This window comes from Sinocyclocheilus rhinocerous, unplaced genomic scaffold (assembly GCF_001515625.1).
Source record: "Sinocyclocheilus rhinocerous isolate Xijiao unplaced genomic scaffold, SAMN03320098_v1.1 scaffold454, whole genome shotgun sequence".
NCBI classification, from domain to species: domain Eukaryota; kingdom Metazoa; phylum Chordata; class Actinopteri; order Cypriniformes; family Cyprinidae; genus Sinocyclocheilus; species Sinocyclocheilus rhinocerous.
The window spans coordinates 184,896-204,766 of record NW_015657627.1 but is presented as its reverse complement, the minus strand read 5'-3'; the positions used below and the strand labels follow the sequence as shown (position 1 = coordinate 204,766).

Sequence of the window (19,871 nt, the reverse complement as noted above, 5' to 3'; positions counted from 1 at the left end):
TGCCTTTGGGGCGTCGGTCACTGCCCGAGCATGGACCCCCGCCGGGCCCCGTGACCCTGAGCGACTCCAGACCTTTACTCGACCTCTTGAAGGTGAATTCAACCTGCTCGCCCTCCCGTAAGCTCCTGAAGCCCTCCATCACCAACTTACTCTGAACACACACACACACACACACACTTCATTTAATACAGATATACAAACACACTTATATCATCTATAAATATATATATATATATATATATATTTATTAAAAAAAACAGACCAGTCATAGCAATAGAGAATATTAAACATTTCATGGTATATAATAAAATCAGGGAGGGAAAGATATGACTTAAATGATTTTAGCAAATGGCTGCAATATAACAAAGAGTGAAAAATTTAAGGGGGTCTGAATACTTTCTGTACCCACTGTATATATATATAGATGTTAAAAAGAGAGATTTTCTACGTACTAGAAAAAACAACAGCTACCAATGTCAAAATCACCTTAATGTGCGTTACAAGAGCAATGTTTAAAAATACATTTGACCACTTTTCTTGCATTAAATGCACAATTTTATGAACTTCATAGCTCAAATAAAAAAATAAAAACTCATTTTGAAAAACAGATTTTTCTTATTTAAATATTTGTAATAAACCCAGTGGTTAAGGCACTAAACCAATGCCAATGACAGAAAATTAAAGAATATGCAAAAAAACAACTAAAGTACATTTATTTAGTTTAATCACACCAAATATTAGTGTAATTGTCTTAATACTAACTGCTGCCTGACAGAATCTAATACATTTGGCTCCTAGTTTAACTTTTAGGAGCCAAAATGTAAATGTAAAAATATATATATATGTAATTCTAAAATATTTATAGATATTAAACAGATTGGTCATATCTACAGAATGATCCATCAAATCTTGAACATTTCATGTCTATCGGGGAGAGAAGGATATATAGATGTTCAACAAAAAGGTTTACTAGAAATAACTTGCAATCTGTCAATATCACATTAAGCTGCATTACAAAAGCAATGTTTAAAAACGCATTTGATCTTGCATTAAAATGCACAAATTTACCACACTGAAATCAAAACCTCATTTTGAAAAACAGATGTTTTCTTATTTAAATATTTGAAGAAAAACTGCCACCTGACAGAATCGAAAACATTTGAATAATATATAGGAACCAAAAGTTTAAATCTAAAACATGTACAAATAGCTATACAGATACTTATAGACATCAAACAGATCGGTCATATCTACAGAAAGATCCATCAATTCTAATTTAACGTCGTATAATAATCCATAAGGGAGAGAAAGATATATAAATGGTTCAAGAGAGACCAATCTGTCAGTATCACCTTAACCTGCATTATGAAAGCAATCTTTAAAAACACATTGGATCATGTTTCTTGCATAAAATGCAATTTTGAAAACTAACTTTTCCTATTTAAATATTTGTAGTAAAACTAAGTGCCAGAATATGTCAGAATATTAAAAATATCAAAAACTATTAGAGAACAATGACAGACTCTAATACATTTATCACCTAGTTTAACTTTTGATTTGGATTTTCTTACATTTAAAAGTTAATACTACAAAAGTAGATACAGTAGAAGTAGACAATTCAACAAAATCTAAAATATATATATGTTATTTGACAATATTTGATAACTCTGATATTCTTGTTTACAGCTTTTATATTCAGGAGAACTGTATCCACTGTCATACAAGATGCTTGGTAGCAAATATAATTGCAAATACTTGTAACACAAATAATGTATATGACGCAAGTAAACTTTTACATTAAAATAACATTTTAACAAATGTGAATCATCGTTTTTAATGAGTGAAAATTAATTCAAAAGTCCTCTACATAAAGCACAACGCCAGAAAAAACCCACAGATGTACATTTGTATTTAATCATTCAGCAGATGCTTTTATCCAAATGAGGACCATTAAAAGCAACTTATCAAATGTATTATTCACAGTCAACACAACGTGACCAAGGTGTTTATTAGTTTATTCAAATCCATCCTTCAATTTAGAAGATTTTCTGTCATTATAAATGAAAAGCAAAGACTGATAAAAGCAATGAATTCTGTTCATTTCAGTGAAATGCAATTAAATCACCACAGAATCTGCAATTTAGCATAGATTTTTTTGAAAATGGTTTCATCACACATTACAGCTGATCTGATGAATTTATTGTTCAAATACAATTAATACTACAAAACATAGCTAAGATCTAGTTTATGATTATGCCCAAAACACAACAAATACTGACTATGTATCTATGTTTAGGCATTTGTTTGTGATTTAATAAATAATCAATTTTCCACAAGCACATTGAGAGCTTTCCAACACAAAGCCAACACATTCAAACAAGTCGACTTCATCACGTAACGGTGATTTAAGTCATGATTGTGATTCAAATGCATGAATACTAATGAATGCGATCCTGCAGCTACAGAAAGCTCTCTATGGTCTTGTCACAGAGGCAGTGCTACTTGATCATACCATTTACATTTCAATTATTCATGAAATTAAAACAGCAGTAACGTAATGCATGAATCAAATGCGAGAGGCAAAGCGCAGCTGACATGTATTCTCATCAGTTACATTCCTCTAGAAACATCAATAGATCAGTAGCGCCGCATCACAGCTCTGTTCTTTATGAATATCAGCACTGAATTCACATCTGGACTGATGAATGATCACATGCCCAGTCAACACACCGTCACAGCGCTCACTGATTGCTTTTTGTCACGGCTTCACGTTTAATTCAGCCGGGTGGGAAATTAATGCATCTTAATTGACATAATGGACACAAAAAGCATTCTGATTGAACACTTGCGATGGCGAGAAATTAAAAATCCACAGCATAAGAGAGAAGTGCATTTATCAGAAAAGCCAGGAGCAAAACCCTTCACACGCAGATATATTAGATCTTTTCTATTGGAATATCAATCTAAACAGCTCAACACACTTAACAGGATTAGAGCTTGGTAAACACACACACACACACAAATAAATGAAACAAATACATATCATTTATAATAAATACACATATATTTCTATCTGTAAGTAATAATGAAGCAAAATTTGTGAATCAGTCATTAATATTATTATACATTAATATATTGTTTTGTATATTAATAAATTAATATGATCTATTAATTATATGTTAATTTTGCCTATTATTGCAATTATTTATATATATATATAAACATTATCTATCAAATCATAGAATAAAAATTTGTCAGGTTTTAGTCCAGTGTTACAGTGTTCATCTATCTTTTTCTTTCTCTCTTTTTTCTTTTTCTTCCTTTCATCTATCTTTCTTTCTTTCTTTCTTTCTTTAATCTATCTTTTTTCTCTTTCTTTTTTCTATCCATCTATCTGTCTGTTTGTTTTTTCTTTCTTTTTTCTTTCTGTCTATCTGTTTTCTTTCTTTTCTTTCTATCTATCTGTTTGTTTTTTTCTTTCTATCTTTCTCTCTCTATTTTTTCTTTTCATCTATCTATCTTTCTTTCTTTCTTTAATCTCTCTTTCTTCTCTTTCTTTTTTCTATCCATCTATCTGTCTGTTTGTTTTTTCTTTCTGTCTATCTGTTTTCTTTCTTTTCTTTCTATCTGTTTGTTTTTTTCTTTCTATCCTTTTCTCTCTCTATTTTTTCTTTCTTTCATCTATCATCTATCTTTCTTTTTTCTTTCTGTCTATCTTTTTCTTTCTATTTTTTCCTTTCTTTTTCTTTCGTTCTTTCTGTCCCTTTTTTCTTTTACTTTCTTTCATCTATCTTTTTCTTTATTTCTGTCTTTTTTCTCTTAGATGGACTATCTTTTCTCTCTTTATTTTTTCTTTCTGTCTGTCTTTTCTCTTTCTTTCATCTATTTTTACTCTATTTCTTTTTCTTTCTATCTGTCTATTTCTTTCTTTCTATCTGTCTATCTTTTTTCCTTTCTTTCTTTCTATCTGTCTATTTTTCCTTCTTTCTTACTATCTTCTTTCTTTCATCTATTTTTACTCTATTTCTTTTTTTTCTTTCTATCTGTCTATTTCTTTCTTTCTGTCTATCTTTTTTCCTTTCTTTTTTCTTTCTATCTTTCTCTCTTTCTTTTTTCTTTCTTTCTATCTGTCTATTTTTCTTTCTTTCTTTCATCTATTTTTACTCTTTCTTCTTTCTTTCTATCTGTATATTTCTTTCTTTCTTTCTGTCTGTCTATCTTTTTCCTTTCTTTTTTCTTTCTATTTTTCTTTCTTTTTTTCTTTCTATCTGTCTATCTTTTTTCCTTTCTATCTTTCTATTTTTTCATTCTTTCTTTCATCTATTATATTTCTTTTTTCTTTGTATCTGTCTGTCTATTTCTTTCTTTCTGTCTATCTTTTTTCCTTTCTTTTTTCTTTCTATCTTTCTCTCTTTCTTTTTTCTTTCTTTCTATCTGTCTATTTTTCTTTCTTTCTTTCATCTATTTTTACTCTTTCTTTTTTCTTTCTATCTGTATATTTCTTTCTTTCTTTCTCTCTGTCTATCTTTTTCCTTTCTTTTTTCTTTCTGTCTATTTTTCTTTTTTTCTTTCTATCTATCTGTCTATCTTTTTTCCTTTCTATCTTTCTATTTTTTCATTCTTTCTATGTCTATTTTTCTTTCTTTCATTCTTTCTTTCATCTATTATATTTCTTTTTTCTTTGTATCTATCTGTCTATTTCTTTCTTTCTGTCTGTCTACCTTTTTCCTTTCTTTTTTCTTTCTATCTGTCCATTTCTTTCTTTCTGTCTATCTTTTTCCTTTCTGTCTTTTCCTTTCTTTTTTCTTTCTTACTGTCTATCTTTTTTTCTTTCTCTTTCTTTCTATCTGTCTATCTGTATCTGTAGTGTGAAAATAAACTGTAAACACTTTCCATTTATAAATATGTGATTCCTTTCTTTTTTCTTTCTATCTGTCCATTTCTTTCTTTCTGTCTTATCTTTTTCCTTTCTATCTTTTCCTTTCTTTTTTCTTTCTTACTGTCTATCTTTTTTTCTTTCTCTTTCTTTCTATCTATCTGTATCTGTAGTGTGAAAATAAACTGTAAACACTTTCCATTTATAAATATTTGAAAAAAATATTGTAAGTAAATGTTTTATTAAAATCAATTGTTTTGCGAGAAAATAGTATTTTTCTCTTTCTACTTTAAAATATGTGTGATTCAATGCTTTACTTCATTCTTTGTAATGAATTCTTTACTAGCACTTTCTGAGTGAAAATTGTTTCTACACCAAATGTGTGTTTCTATTTCCAGGTCAAAGTTCAGAGAGAAGCAGTGCAAGCAGGAAGATCAGGCAGCAGCAGACACATTTCTGATGTCTGAACTCATCCAATAAAGCACAATTAAGAAATGTAATCCATGAGCACAGGAGAAGATGTGTGTCACATTGTTCCGCTCACTGCAGGGAAAAAAAGCAGAAACTCAAGAGACGGAAGACAGAAAGCAGGAGGGAGAAATACGGAGAGCGCCACCAAAGGGCCGGACATATCGCACATCACCCCTCCTCCACATGTTTTCATCCTTCACTGTGACCTCTGACCTCTGCCCAACCCCCTTCAAACACACACACAGGCATCCCGTTTCCCTGCGTTAAATTAACAACACACTTCTGCTCTGACTACAAGACGCACACGCAGTATTTGATCTGCTGACACACACTACATCACTCCACACACACTCCTGATAGCAGCCGGATATGAGCTCTGTGTGTGTGTGTGTGTAAAGTGCACACGGTCAACTTACTTCTGATTGAACTACCTTTAACTTTACATTTTAAAAATGCCTTTGAGGATGATCACATTGTTTATAAATGAGTGTGAATGTACAGAATTACAAAACATTTGACAAGAACTGAAACAATTCGATCAAAGAGACGATTTAGACGTTCACGTTGATTTTATGTTTGTGTCTGTTTGAATTACGATGAAGCTTAAAAATAAAAACATATGCACAGAAAACAAACAGAAACAGAATCAAAACTAGTTTATGTTTGTTTGTCATGAATTCTTTTGTTACTTTTTGTGTTTCTTCATTATAATAAAACATACCAATGTAGCTTATTGTCTTTTACTGAAAGCTTGTTATTTTTTAAAAAACAAACATAAACAGCTGTCTAAAAAAGTAAAAGAAGTCATAGCTTTTGGTATCTGGTTTATGTTGCCTTTTTCTTATCTGTCCAAACCATTTGACTTGAGATTTTAAACCATTCTAAACAGAACTCACTTTTACATTTAACATTTGTGCTCTTGGCAGATGTTTTCTTTAAAAAAGACACTTCATTTTATTTATTTATTTAGTCATTTAGCAGACGCTTTTATCCAAAGCGACTTACAAATGATCATTTAATGAGTTTGTGATTTTAATCAAGTATAGATGTGTCTTATGAGACCACAAATCAAGTCCTAAAATTAAACTAGCAAAATAATAATAAACAGCTTTTTTTAATTTCATTCAAGAACCAATTCAACCAGTGAGCATTAATCAACAAGTCAAGCATTAATAAGATTATTAAATTAGATTATTAAAAAATGAGTTAATAAAAAATACATTAAAAAAAATACACTGCAAATTTTTTTTTTTACAAATATACAAAAAATTAAAATCATTAGATTTCAGTGCTACAAAGCTGTGACGGAAGTCTACACGGAGGACCCGAGACCCGAGGACCCGACCCGGGATCCTGGAACTTTCTTGGCAAGGAGGATTGTGTGCATCACAGTCAGGTACAAGGGAGAAGGCTTCTTACATTAGGTAAGACAAAAAGTTTAATTTTCGCAACTTGTTAATAGCAATTTGCTGTGGAATATGTGCCGATCGGGTCCAGTCTGGTCTGTGTCTTCCCGGCCGGGTTCGGGTCCATCTTTCAAATAATTGACATCCGCGTCGGTTCCGGGTAGTATATTTTTGACATTTCTCGGTTCTGCACGGGCCCGGGTCCAACTTTCAAAATAATAGACGGGTCCGGGTCGGTTCAGTGTAGCACATTTAGGGGTCTCTTCGGGTTCGAATTTTTGGACCTGTGTAGACCTCTACACGGAACTCTTGGAAAGTGAGCGTTTGTTTTGTTTGTGTCAGATCAGCAGCTGGCTCCACCCACACACTCACTCCATATATGGGCAGAGCTGAAGGAGGAAGTCATGTGACCTGCAGCTTGTGTTGAGATGGAGAAATGAAGAACTGAACAAATGGAGAAATGGAGAATAAAAGAGCAGGATGCAGAAGAGATCGAGCGCTGGAAGAAAATAAAATAAATAACAGTGAACAAAACAAGGTAGAGAGAGCGAGAAAGAATACTAAAGACAATATTGGAGAAAACAGAAAATGAAAGCTCAAGTAAAAGCAGAACTAAAGTTTAGATGAAAACAGAGAATCTATAAAAGTAAGATCAGCAGAGGATAAAATGACATCAGCAGCTAATGAGAACATAATGAACTACATTCATAACATGTTCTGGGTCATTCCTGTTATACAGTATTTTCATGTCCTCATTATGGGTCTTAACATACTAAATAAAATATTAAACTCAGTATAAACCTAATCATTTTAAAGATAAAATCATTTTAATTTCAGTTTTGTCACAACTACTATCACAACAGGGAATAGTAAATAAACTAAAATATATTTACATTCACTGCTATACGTACAAATACAGTATTATTACTAATACTAAATTGGGAGTACATTGAATTTTAAATAGCCTAAACCTTAGTTTAAGCAGATATTATTTTTGCAGTGCATTATACACTTCAAAAATAATAATTAAAAACATTAAAACAAATAAAAACATTACCAATTTTTCCTGCATCCTGTTTCTCTAATCAAAATATTTCAAACTAAATTTCTCGTTTACTTAAGAAAACTGTTTTTATTAGCAATTAATATATTGTTTTTTTTCCTGCATGAGTTCTCAATATCACAACCTATCCTGTTAGCCTTTAACTTACAAAACTGGCAAGACGAAAAAAGTATTAAGAAGGGATGCTATTAGTTGGTTCGTATCACACTAAAACATTTTGTCTTTATTACTAAACTATAAAAATGTTAAAAGAATATAAAAAATATATATATTAAATTAACTTCAATTGACACACTCATGTACACAAACGTTGTGTAAATCAAATTATAATAGTGTAAAGTGCTTCCTTAACGTCCTTAAATGACAACACAAACGTATTCAGTTTTTACGTTACAGACCACAAACATTCTGCATAACAGGAATGAGCATAAATGTATGCATCCACTACAGGTCTCATAAACCTGTGATTGTAAACCTGAATTATCCGTCTTAGATCAAAGATTTTACACTCCAATATATAATATAAGATACTTGTCAGCTTGCTTGATTTAAAGAAGTCGAAGTATTAGTTTCTTCTTAAATCTGTTTAAAAATGTCGATTTCACATAATAAACATTTTCAGCTTTCATTATTTACTGTGTAAAATAAGTGCCAATTTGAGGAATTGTGCATCTCATCTGCTATCATATATTTCATCCTGCACTCTAGATATCAGTATTGGCATCAGCAGTTTAAAAAACAAAGGGATGGAGCACAGGATGAGGAGAGCAGCATGTATATATGTTAGAGGAGGAGTGAGATCTGTGCAGCAGTGAGAGGAGGAGTCTGGATGAGAGCTTAATCTCACTAGGGGCCCAGAGAAGCCTCACAACACACACACACATTTAACTAGCTATGGAAATAAGGACATACCGCAGAACCCATCCCTAAAAGAACAGCATTTCTATAATTAAAAAATATTATGTACACTACAAATAATTTTTCCAGTTAAACTTGACCTCAGTTGTCCTCAAAGGGAGATTTTGCACACTTTTCGACATAAATTTGCCTTTAAGCTATAGTAAAGTGAGAAATAAGTGTAAACGCTGATTACATATTTAAGAACTTCAACCTGTCAGTTCATTCATACAATTTTTATTTTATACACACTTAAAAATAAAGGTTCTTTATTGGCATTGATGGTTCCGTGAAGAACCTTTAACATCCATGAAACCTTTCGATTACTCCAAAGGTGCAAAACCCTTGATTTTTTAAGTGTATTTATTTTTACAATTACAACCTCTTGAGCTATAATACAATCTGGTATCATAGCTCAGTGTAATTGACTACTTTTAACCAACAACCTATAGAGGTCAATATACAAGATCAAATGTACAAGTTCAAATTCAAAGTAATAAAGATAAAACAATTTATATCAATAACAGTTTTTGTTAAACATTTCTCATAAAGGGAAATGACATTTTGTCAGATTTAGTTCACATCTGGAGATCAATTTGTGCACAAACTATAGCAAAGTGAGCAACAGATATAAAAGGGACAACATCACTGCACAAACAAAATAAATTAATAAAGGTTCCAAAAACAACAATACCAAAGCACTGTAAAAAAAAAGAAAAGAAAAAAAAAGGAATTCAAATTTAAAACTTCAGTCTCTGCTTTAAAATTGTAAGTATCATCAAACGGGCTCTACGAGTTACTTCATCTCAGTTTTTAAAATCTCGCCTAGTTGAATCTCATATAACTTGCCATGACTTACTGATCATACCATTTCAGAAGAACAACCCCAAAGAACCTTTCAGTAAACGGTTCTTAAAATAACCATTTTTACCTAACATTTTAAAAACATTTTTCCACTTTAAAGAACCTTTTTGTGCAATGGAAAGGTTTCATTGATGTTAAAGGTTCTTGTAGAACCATCAAAGCCAATAAAGAACCTTTATTTTTAATAGTGTATATAGAAACACATGAAATGATCGAGTCATATACAGTGACACATTTATAAACAACAACATGCATTCGTGCGGTTAGACTAACACACGCACAAACACTGCAGGAGGTGCAGCATTCAGAAAAATCAAACACAAAGCTCCTAATGAAACACACACACACACACACACTGCAGTGCGTTGATTCAGAGTGTGAGGGCCGGCCAAAGCCACGCCTCCTTTCCCTTTTTTGTCTTTAACGAAATTCCTCTTTTAAAGAATGTTAGAGGACCCCAACCCCCACCACACACACACACACACAGAAATCCTCTTTACACATACAAACAAAAACACACACACACACAACATGCGTTCTCTTTTCTTCTGACTCACACTTTTTCCTGTCCTGGATTGACACAGAAAGCTCATGGATTTGTAGGAGATCTAAAACACTAGTGTGTTTCAATGAGGATACTGTATTGATGTACTGGTCGCATTAAAGGAGGCTAATGTAACAACGGTAACACTTTACTTAAAGCCTTTATATATAATGCATTTAAAAAGTATTTGAATGCATTAATTATGCCTTGTAAAGCACTTTATGATGCACTGTATGATAACTGTAAACACAATTCTAATACTTATCTATTCATTGTTACACACACTTAGAAAGTATAATGGACTAGAACATGACAAACGACCAATTTCAGCTGTAACAAGGAATAGGCAAATATTATATGCATTTTAACATTTAACTTTAAAAAATAACGCATTAGAATTTACATTATGAATAACTTCATAATGCATTATACATAAGTGCTTCAAAGTAAAGTGTAGCCAACTTTTGGTTCAAAAAACATGCACCATAAAGTAAAAGTACAATTAATATACGTGCACTGAGAAAGACTGCTTCATCAAATTTAATAATAAACCAACTTTAAAGATTAAATTTTAAATTATAGTCAGTGTGCTGGAACTGGTATCAGTTCAAAAACAACAATAACCTACTTTATCTCAAATAATTCACATTACTTCTTTGATATGATATTAACTATTTTGGCTGTCATTCATAGAAAAAGTAAAATTCTAAAATGTTCAAAATATAAAATTATAAAATGTTAAATAAAATATTTAAATCAGCTGTCAAGTCAAAAACAGTTTTCAACTGAATACTAATAAAATAATGCTGATTACATATTCATATGCAATGCCGATTCATTCATACAATTTTTATTTCAGCTACTTTTATAATTACAACTTCATAGCTATGATAATTTATCATAACTCGGTGTAATCAGCTTCTTTTAACACCTACAGATCAATGTACATAATAAAACATGCTAAGAATAAAAAATATATATATATATATATCTCAAAAACAGTTTTGGCTGAACATTTCTCATAAAGGGGAAAGACATCAACACATTTTCTTAGGCAGACATTACGCAAACAGCAATGCATAGCTACGTTAAGGTCATGGGTTCAATTCCCATGGTTGTATGAATGAACTGATAAAAAAACAATAACAATCTGGATAAAAGCGTCTGCCAAATGCATACATGTATTGTGCTAAACCACACAGTTCATTCTTGTTTGTAAGAAATGTGGCGTACTGCCAAACGAAACATGCTGTTTCTAATACATAATATCAGGTTTAGACACACACGAAGGGAATAATCAGCTGTACACACTCTGCTTATCACACACACTGCACAACGGCTGCACATCCTAGACGACACACAAACACACACCCTGCGCAGCATAAAAGCTTTTTCATTTTCAGTGTAGCATGAAGGCACATGTACGTGCAGCATTCAGACACAAAGAACCCAAATAAACCTCCGCATAGCAGCGAAATGCAAATCTTTATCAGAGACGTTATGGATTACAGCTGCTTCTGCCATTAGTCTGTCTAACACACACAAGCAGCCTCAACATCATGACCTGCATCTGCATGATGCTAAAATCAGCTCGAGGGTTCAAAACATACAAATAATTAAGCAAATTAATGCTGCAAACAGTGAATACTGCAGCTAACCTGTGATAGACTAATATATTTAAGCATTCTGAGAATATCAGATAATAATTTGCTTCCTTGGATGAGTAAAAATGCGGTATTTTGCTCATGCAACACCGCTGTGAAAAGATAATGCACCAAAGTAAATGTAAAAGCATCAGTGAAAACTCATTTGCTATCATTAAATTGTTTTATGCAAACATCGCCATTATATTATACACCTCTGGAAGCCACTGTGTGTTTGCTAGTTTCAGGATTTTCATATACAGTAAAGGAAACACAGGAATGACTGCAAACCAAACAGCTCTTCCAGATGACAAACACGACTCTAATCAATACACTTTCCCATGCGATGAGGAAAAAGCAGGCTTCGTTTTCCAAATGCATTCGGTATAATTGTTTACTTCATGCTTATCAGAAACATTTTATCAGTAGTACAAGACATTCTTATAATAACTACTCTAATGCATGCAAGGTAGGAAATGTTCCATGCTTAACCTATGTACACAGATTTCACATTTAACATCAAGACAGCATGGTTTAACCTGTGCTTTACAACACAGAGTAACTAGCGCATTTATTGTGCATTTCAACAGATAATTCAGTAGACAATCTGCTGAATTTGCAACTACAGATGTGGAGATTTCATTTGATTTCAACAAGCTCATTTCTAACCATTTGCATTAATTATATATATATATATATATATTAGATAAGCTATCAACAGTATGTTATTAAACTCAATGGCACGCATAACAGTCTGACTGTATCTGGCTGCTGTTTGTCTTTTTTGAGAACTGCATTTCCCAGAATGCACTCAGGTTTACGGGCTACTAGCACAAGAGGTTCATGTTTAAGCTCATGCACAAAAATTCATTTCCACACAAAATCGAAATTTAAATGAAAAATGAATGAAATTTGCCTCAAAAAAATATTGTATAACAATTTAAAACGGCCTGTTTAAAATCACTTCAAATAATTCTGTACATATTTAGAATGCCTGCTATCAATTTCCTTAACTGTGCTAATTCAAATGTTATACTCTAAATCAACAAAATTGTATTTTTAAACAAAACAATTTGTCTAATATATCCATAAAAACACTAATCACAAGATAAATACATAAAGCAAAATCTCTTTTACTTAAAAATGGTTTTCAGCAATTGTAATTTGGTTACATCATAATAAAAGATTATTAAAACGTTGTTGAATTCGAGAAAAGATTGCACAACTGTGATTTTAATAACTAGAGATATTTACACGGTTTTAAATTCTTTAAAAAATACTAGATAGATGGATGGATGGATGGATAGATGGATAGATGGATGGATGGATAAATAGCCACTTGTTTCCTGTGCAAACTAGCTGTTATGTTATTGAATTTCAGATTTAAAGGATTGTGCAGATGTGTTTTGTAACAATGGAAATGTTAAGTCCCAGGAATCATTTTAACATCTCATTAACATCCAGCAGTAAACATAACACTGCTTGACAATATTATCACCAACAGATAACAAGAACACAATGTAACAGAAAGCAGCAAAACTGACATCAAAACAACAGTGCAGTGAGCTTGAGTGCTAATAGAACTCAGAAGAAACCTCTGCTTTTGTTCTTTAAGTCTGCGTATGCTATTTTAAGGGGCCGTGGAAAGCCTGGAAAATGATGAAAGGAGATAATTTCCGGTTTAGTACATGCGTCCGTATTGATTTAGCTCTGAATGTCCATGAGAAGAAGACGAAATATTGTGAAAGGGGGGCTGAACTACACCCATGTAAACACGAGAGCACATGATGTTCAGTACAACAGTTCACACCGAAATCGCTTGCCATTCTTCAAAAGTCTGGTTGTGAATGCCGTCTGATCATCGTGTGCTCCGTGTGACACATTTTCCGACATGTTGGCAGGTTTATCAGACATGTTCCTGTGAGCATGAAACGAATAAACGCCAATGTCACGGGCTACTCTCTCTTTTCTCTTCCTAATAAAGGTTCCATTAAGAGCTGCATCGTAAATACCTCCGTGTTTACTACTAATACGCCGTTCGTCTGGTGATATCAATGGAGAGTGAAGATGCGTTTTTGGCGTTCTTAAAGTGACAGAGGATGAAAACACAAGCGCATGTTTACTTCTGCTTTCCTCCAGCACATCTGCTGCTGATGTCAATGAGATGCGACATATAACGTGAAAAAGAGTCAGAGGAGCTGAACGGCTGAAACCCAGCACGTGCATTATTGGACTTACTTGGTGAACGAACACGTCTAGTGGAGGGTCCACTGGGCTCAAACGGCTCTTCATCACACGTACAAACAACGTAAAAAAACGCGGTGGACAATATGAGTTCGCGTGAAAAGAGATGTTAAAAAAAAAAAAAGCATCGTAACCTTCGGCCATGTTTCCCCGCGGACCCTCCGTTCCAAAGTTCCAGCGAAATCGTTTCCTCCGTGAAATGGGGTGATGCGCGTCACCGTCGATCCGACATCCCGATTTCCAGCGGGCACAAATTTAGCGCGCATGGTACGGCGTGCGTCTCCTTTTTGGATATTTTGTCATGTCTCTTTTAACATCTCCTATCCCCTCTCGCTGCTGATGTCAATGAGATGCGACATATAACGTGAAAAAGAGTCAGAGGAGCTGAACGGCTGAAACCCAGCACGTGCATTATTGGACTTACTTGGTGAACGAACACGTCTAGTGGAGGGTCCACTGGCTTCCCCTCGCTGCTGGTCATCGATATAAATCCAAACCCCATGCGGACATTAAACCACTTGCAGTAACCCGAGCCAGCCAGAATCTGCGGCGACCCGACACCTTTGCGCGGCCCTCCTGTGCGGTCAAGGGAGAAAAGCCCATGATGTTGTGTGCTGATGTTTGAGATGTAGCCTATACTTTTTCGCTCGCTCACAGCGCTGCACACGTGACTCCTCTGTGAGCCCGGGAGAGGGAGCGGACTCGGAACCGGGCTGGACTTCAGCTCTACAGCTGCGTCACGTAAAAGCATCAGGTTCAGTTTTCTAACGCGTTATGACGTCTAAAATCGGTTTTGTGCGTGTTCCGTACGTCATTCGAGAGACCATAAAAAGTCCAGCATTTTAGTTTTTTTTTATTTATATGTAACAATTTTAATGATGCGTTAGCCTATGTAACCAAATTCCAACCGCTGGTAACCACAGTCATAATACTTTATAGTCTTATGAAAGTAAATGCTTGTATAACACGTCATTTTTAATGTTCTCGCTTGTTGTAGCGAAATGCAACAACAAAAGTTTTCCAGAATGTATCTCTGTATACAGAGGGTAGTAGATTTTTTCTAGAAGTGTAGCCTACTATTCCATTAAACTGTAGGCTAGACTAATAATCGTCGTAGCATATTTTGTAAAGTTGTTTTAAGTTATGCCTTTATGTCATTAACCAAAAAGACGTTTGCGCGGCCCTCCTGTGCGGTCAAGGGAGAAAAGCCCATGATGTTGTGTGCTGATGTTTGAGATGTAGCCTATACTTTGTTCTAGGTGTGTACACAATGACCGTGGGTCTGCGTGGGCAGCGTTTCTGAGGGAAATCCCCCAACTACTACTCAACAACATGCATTCAATGCAACGATATGTCTTCAACCAGGGCCGTAACCACCACTACAGACGCCCCCGTTTCTTTATAATCAATTAATATATGGGGGTTTTCAGTGACAGACTGTTAAACTTTTACATTTAGGTACCTTAACCTTGTATATATTCTTACACCCTTGTCTACAACCCACCCTCTGGAAAACTAGAGAAACTCAATGAAAAGTAGAGCTACACTTCAGATGGGATGGCATTGCTCAATGTGCCTAGTTAGTAGCTACACTATGTAACTTCTTGCACATCTACCGTATGTGAACCGCCTGGCGTGCTGTTGCTGTTGCTATCTTTCTGCTTTTGTTTAAACGTTTCCAAAACATTCCATATTATAGTTCGGGAGAAATGAGATCATCACTAGCTAATTATCGTTTGTTGAAGCACACTGCAGTTTGCATTTGTTGTTTGCTGCAGTACAAACGTCAATGAGACTGATTTAGAATAAGAAGATCTTTATTGACCAAGTCCTCACGCACATGGATTTTTTTCTGGGTTACATCAGCTTTGCGCACTTGAAAATATATAGCCTACATGATGATACCTACGTCAATGAACATCTAGAAAGAACAAACACGAAGACATAAAATATACGTATATAGAGTGTATTGCAACAGTACAGGCTATAAATATATATATATAGCCTTCAAACTACATGATCTGTTGATTCATGAAAAGTGAGCATTGATCCAAAAAAACAACTAGCAAATCACCCCCCCTTTTTTCCTGGTAGGCTATATAAAGTGATAAAACATGGTAAACATACACATTGGTATGAACACAAAATGTAACCCATATAGCCTAATGGAATGTTCTAAAAATGAAAATATGGAACGGATGAAATGCAATCATACTTTCACACATACTTTTTCTGTTTCTGTGCTTATTGTGTTCTTTTGAATTGGAGCTATCTGAGTGAATAGTAGCCTACTAAAAAAAAAACGAATCAAATGTGCATTAAACCAACAAGTTGAAATGCAAAGATTAGGCTAATGGAAAATTGACATGTGAAATAATTGTCTCCTGTTATAAAAATGTGATGTTTTCGTTTCTACAAGACATTCGTTCAGTAAACGTTTCTGACAAGCTCATGATCAAACCTGATGCCTTGGCAGAGGATGTTTTTCTCCGTCTTTGAGTCAGAGGAAAAACACGTTGGAGGAGTGAATCAACAACTACCCCCACCGCTTCTACGCTCCGCCCATTTCACCCACCCCCACCCATCCATGCCGACCACCCTCCGGATGTTCCGTACGTCATTCGAGAGACCATAAAAAGTCCAGCATTTTAGTTTTTTTTTATTTATATGTAACAATTTTAATGATGCGTTAGCCTATGTAACCAAATTCCAACCGCTGGTAACCACAGTCATAATACTTTATAGTCTTATGAAAGTAAATGCTTGTATAACACGTCATTTTTAATGTTCTCGCTTGTTGTAGCGAAATGCAACAACAAAAGTTTTCCAGAATGTATCTCTGTATACAGAGGGTAGTAGATTTTTTCTAGAAGTGTAGCCTACTATTCCATTAAACTGTAGGCTAGACTAATAATCGTCGTAGCATATTTTGTAAAGTTGTTTTAAATTATGCCTTTATGTCATTAACCAAAAAGACGGAAACGTTTCTTATGCACGCATTTGGTTTCCTTTAAAATGTACTAAAAATATTTTTGTTCTTCTGCTGTTGCTGTTGCTATCTTTCTGCTTTTGTTTAAACGTTTCCAAAACATTCCATATTATAGTTCGGGAGAAATGAGATCATCACTAGCTAATTATCGTTTGTTGAAGCACACTGCAGTTTGCATTTGTTGTTTGCTGCAGTACAAACGTCAATGAGACTGATTTAGAATAAGAAGATCTTTATTGACCAAGTCCTCACGCACATGGATTTTTTTCTGGGTTACATCAGCTTTGCGCACTTGAAAATATATAGCCTACATGATGATACCTACGTCAATGAACATCTAGAAAGAACAAACACGAAGACATAAAATATACGTATATAGAGTGTATTGCAACAGTACAGGCTATAAATATATATATATAGCCTTCAAACTACATGATCTGTTGATTCATGAAAAGTGAGCATTGATCCAAAAAAACAACTAGCAAATCACCCCCCCTTTTTTCCTGGTAGGCTATATAAAGTGATAAAACATGGTAAACATACACATTGGTATGAACACAAAATGTAACCCATATAGCCTAATGGAATGTTCTAAAAATGAAAATATGGAACGGATGAAATGCAATCATACTTTCACACATACTTTTTCTGTTTCTGTGCTTATTGTGTTCTTTTGAATTGGAGCTATCTGAGTGAATAGTAGCCTACTAAAAAAAAAACGAATCAAATGTGCATTAAACCAACAAGTTGAAATGCAAAGATTAGGCTAATGGAAAATTGACATGTGAAATAATTGTCTCCTGTTATAAAAATGTGATGTTTTCGTTTCTACAAGACATTCGTTCAGTAAACGTTTCTGACAAGCTCATGATCAAACCTGATGCCTTGGCAGAGGATGTTTTTCTCCGTCTTTGAGTCAGAGGAAAAACACGTTGGAGGAGTGAATCAACAACTACCCCCACCGCTTCTACGCTCCGCCCATTTCACCCACCCCCACCCATCCATGCCGACCACCCTCCGGAATTCACCCCTGCCCCCAATCCCCCAACCCCTGCACCAGTTCTGCTGTCGGAGATGCTGTGTGTGTGTTTGCTGGTGTGTGGAAGAGATGGATGGTGGTCGTGCCATTACGGCGCAGGTCACGGATCTGGTCACCGGTGTCAGATGATATGGAGTTTCTCATTTCCTGCACGAGGGTTTCCCATCCACCATTCATAAAACGGCCCCGCGAGCTCCGGGAAACACGTCCAACGAGGTCACGGACACACCCTAAACGTCCCCGTTTGATCCCGTTAAAGTCCGCAAGCATCGAATAAGTTCCAGGACAGACAGATAAATAAAGATGATACTCGGTGGTTTATGTCTAGCTACTGGAAACGCAAAACGGGTCCGCGTGACTTTAGAAAGTCATTTAAATCAACAGCACTCAGGAATATTGATCTGAGGTAAAAAAAATAGGCTTGTGAGTGTAGTTTAGAAAAATAAAACAAGCAAAAGCGAGGCGTAATTCATCAGCCGATGAATATTACATATAAATGTTAATTGATTTTGACTTGTTGAGTTTATTGCTGGACTGAATAACAACACTCTAAAAACTTCCCTAAATCCACAAAGAAGTATCGATTATATAGGCTATAGGCTAACAGTCATGAATGCATTAAGTTTCAATTAAAGCCATGACAAAATACTTTTGTAAATGTAAAATTACATTTACATTTTTAAATGATTGAACAGTAATACACACTAAAGCCATAAATATTGCTTAACATTTTAATTGTTTCAATCCTGAACTGTTCATTAGCAAGGGTTAAACTTTTTTTGATTAGCAAGAGTTAAACTTTTAAAGTTTAACGTCTGAAGGATCTCTCGTTTTCTTTTTAAATAAACAAACCAAACTTTTTCTCTCTGTCAGAGCAAAGTTTAGACACTGATTCTTCAAATCCAAACTCATAATCAAACACCAGAAGAATGTGTGAAATTATCTTTTAAATCAGGACTATGCAAATAGGTGCTATTGAAATGCAAAATACCAATTGACATGTTCATTCATAAGCTCAATATTTGAAAAAAGAAAAAAAAAAAACTGAATTTCACTTACAAGAACTTTCAAACACATACTGAATATAAGATGAACCCCAAAACACTCCCTTGGGTCTTCAGATTAGCCATGTATTTCGACTTTCCCTCCAAAGTGAATATAAAAATATTAATTTAAGCTTAAAAAAAGCTAATTCAATTGAAATCATTTTGTCAACACTGCTAGGAGACAAGATCCCAGTTTAACCCATCAATAAAGTGAGTTTGCAGCAGAAGGTTTACAGAAGTGATTTGTGCAACAAAACCGACAGATTGGAGGGTCTGTTTGGATGTATTGAGCAGTTCGGATCCGCCATACCTTCACCTCACCCACCCCCATCCAGCCGAACCCCTGAGGAAACGCATAGTTGTCAATAGAGTTCACAGAGTTTATTCAGCTCTTCTCCTTTCTTTTGGTTTAATGCTGCATTCGTTCAATCCTCCATCTCTCCAAAATTATCCACCGAAGCCAATACAAACCCGACCGTTTTTTAAACCGATTGGATAATAATCAGAGGTAAATATCAAGTATGAGGGGAGGATATTTTAAACGCTTCATTCTCAGTTTTACATGTGAAGGCTGCTGCTGAATCAATTGTTCTTACAAAGACCAATACAACTGAGGTTTCATTATAAGGTAAGGACGTATTCTATTCAAAACACACACAACATTCGAATTATAATTAGTTCTTAAAACAGTTCTGACCTATAGTCACATTCATTTTAAAAACAGTTTTATGTGCACTATATGATAAACTGAAGAGTTAAAATAGAGATCCTCAAAAAAAAAAAAAAAGG

General features: G+C 34.4%; 1 protein-coding gene across 1 annotated transcript in view; it reads right to left on the bottom strand.

Moving 5' to 3' along the window:
* Positions 1-18,306, bottom strand: part of LOC107721434 (protein lin-28 homolog A-like) — a 24,037-nt gene extending 5,731 nt beyond the window's left edge. The window contains exons 1-2 of the mRNA XM_016529440.1: positions 18,129-18,306; positions 14,433-14,740 (exon numbers count right to left, since the gene is read on the bottom strand). Of these exons, the coding sequence (XP_016384926.1) occupies positions 14,433-14,740; positions 18,129-18,306 (486 nt within the window). The remainder of the gene's footprint in view (positions 1-14,432; positions 14,741-18,128) is intronic.
* Positions 18,307-19,871: the final 1,565 nt, after the last annotated feature.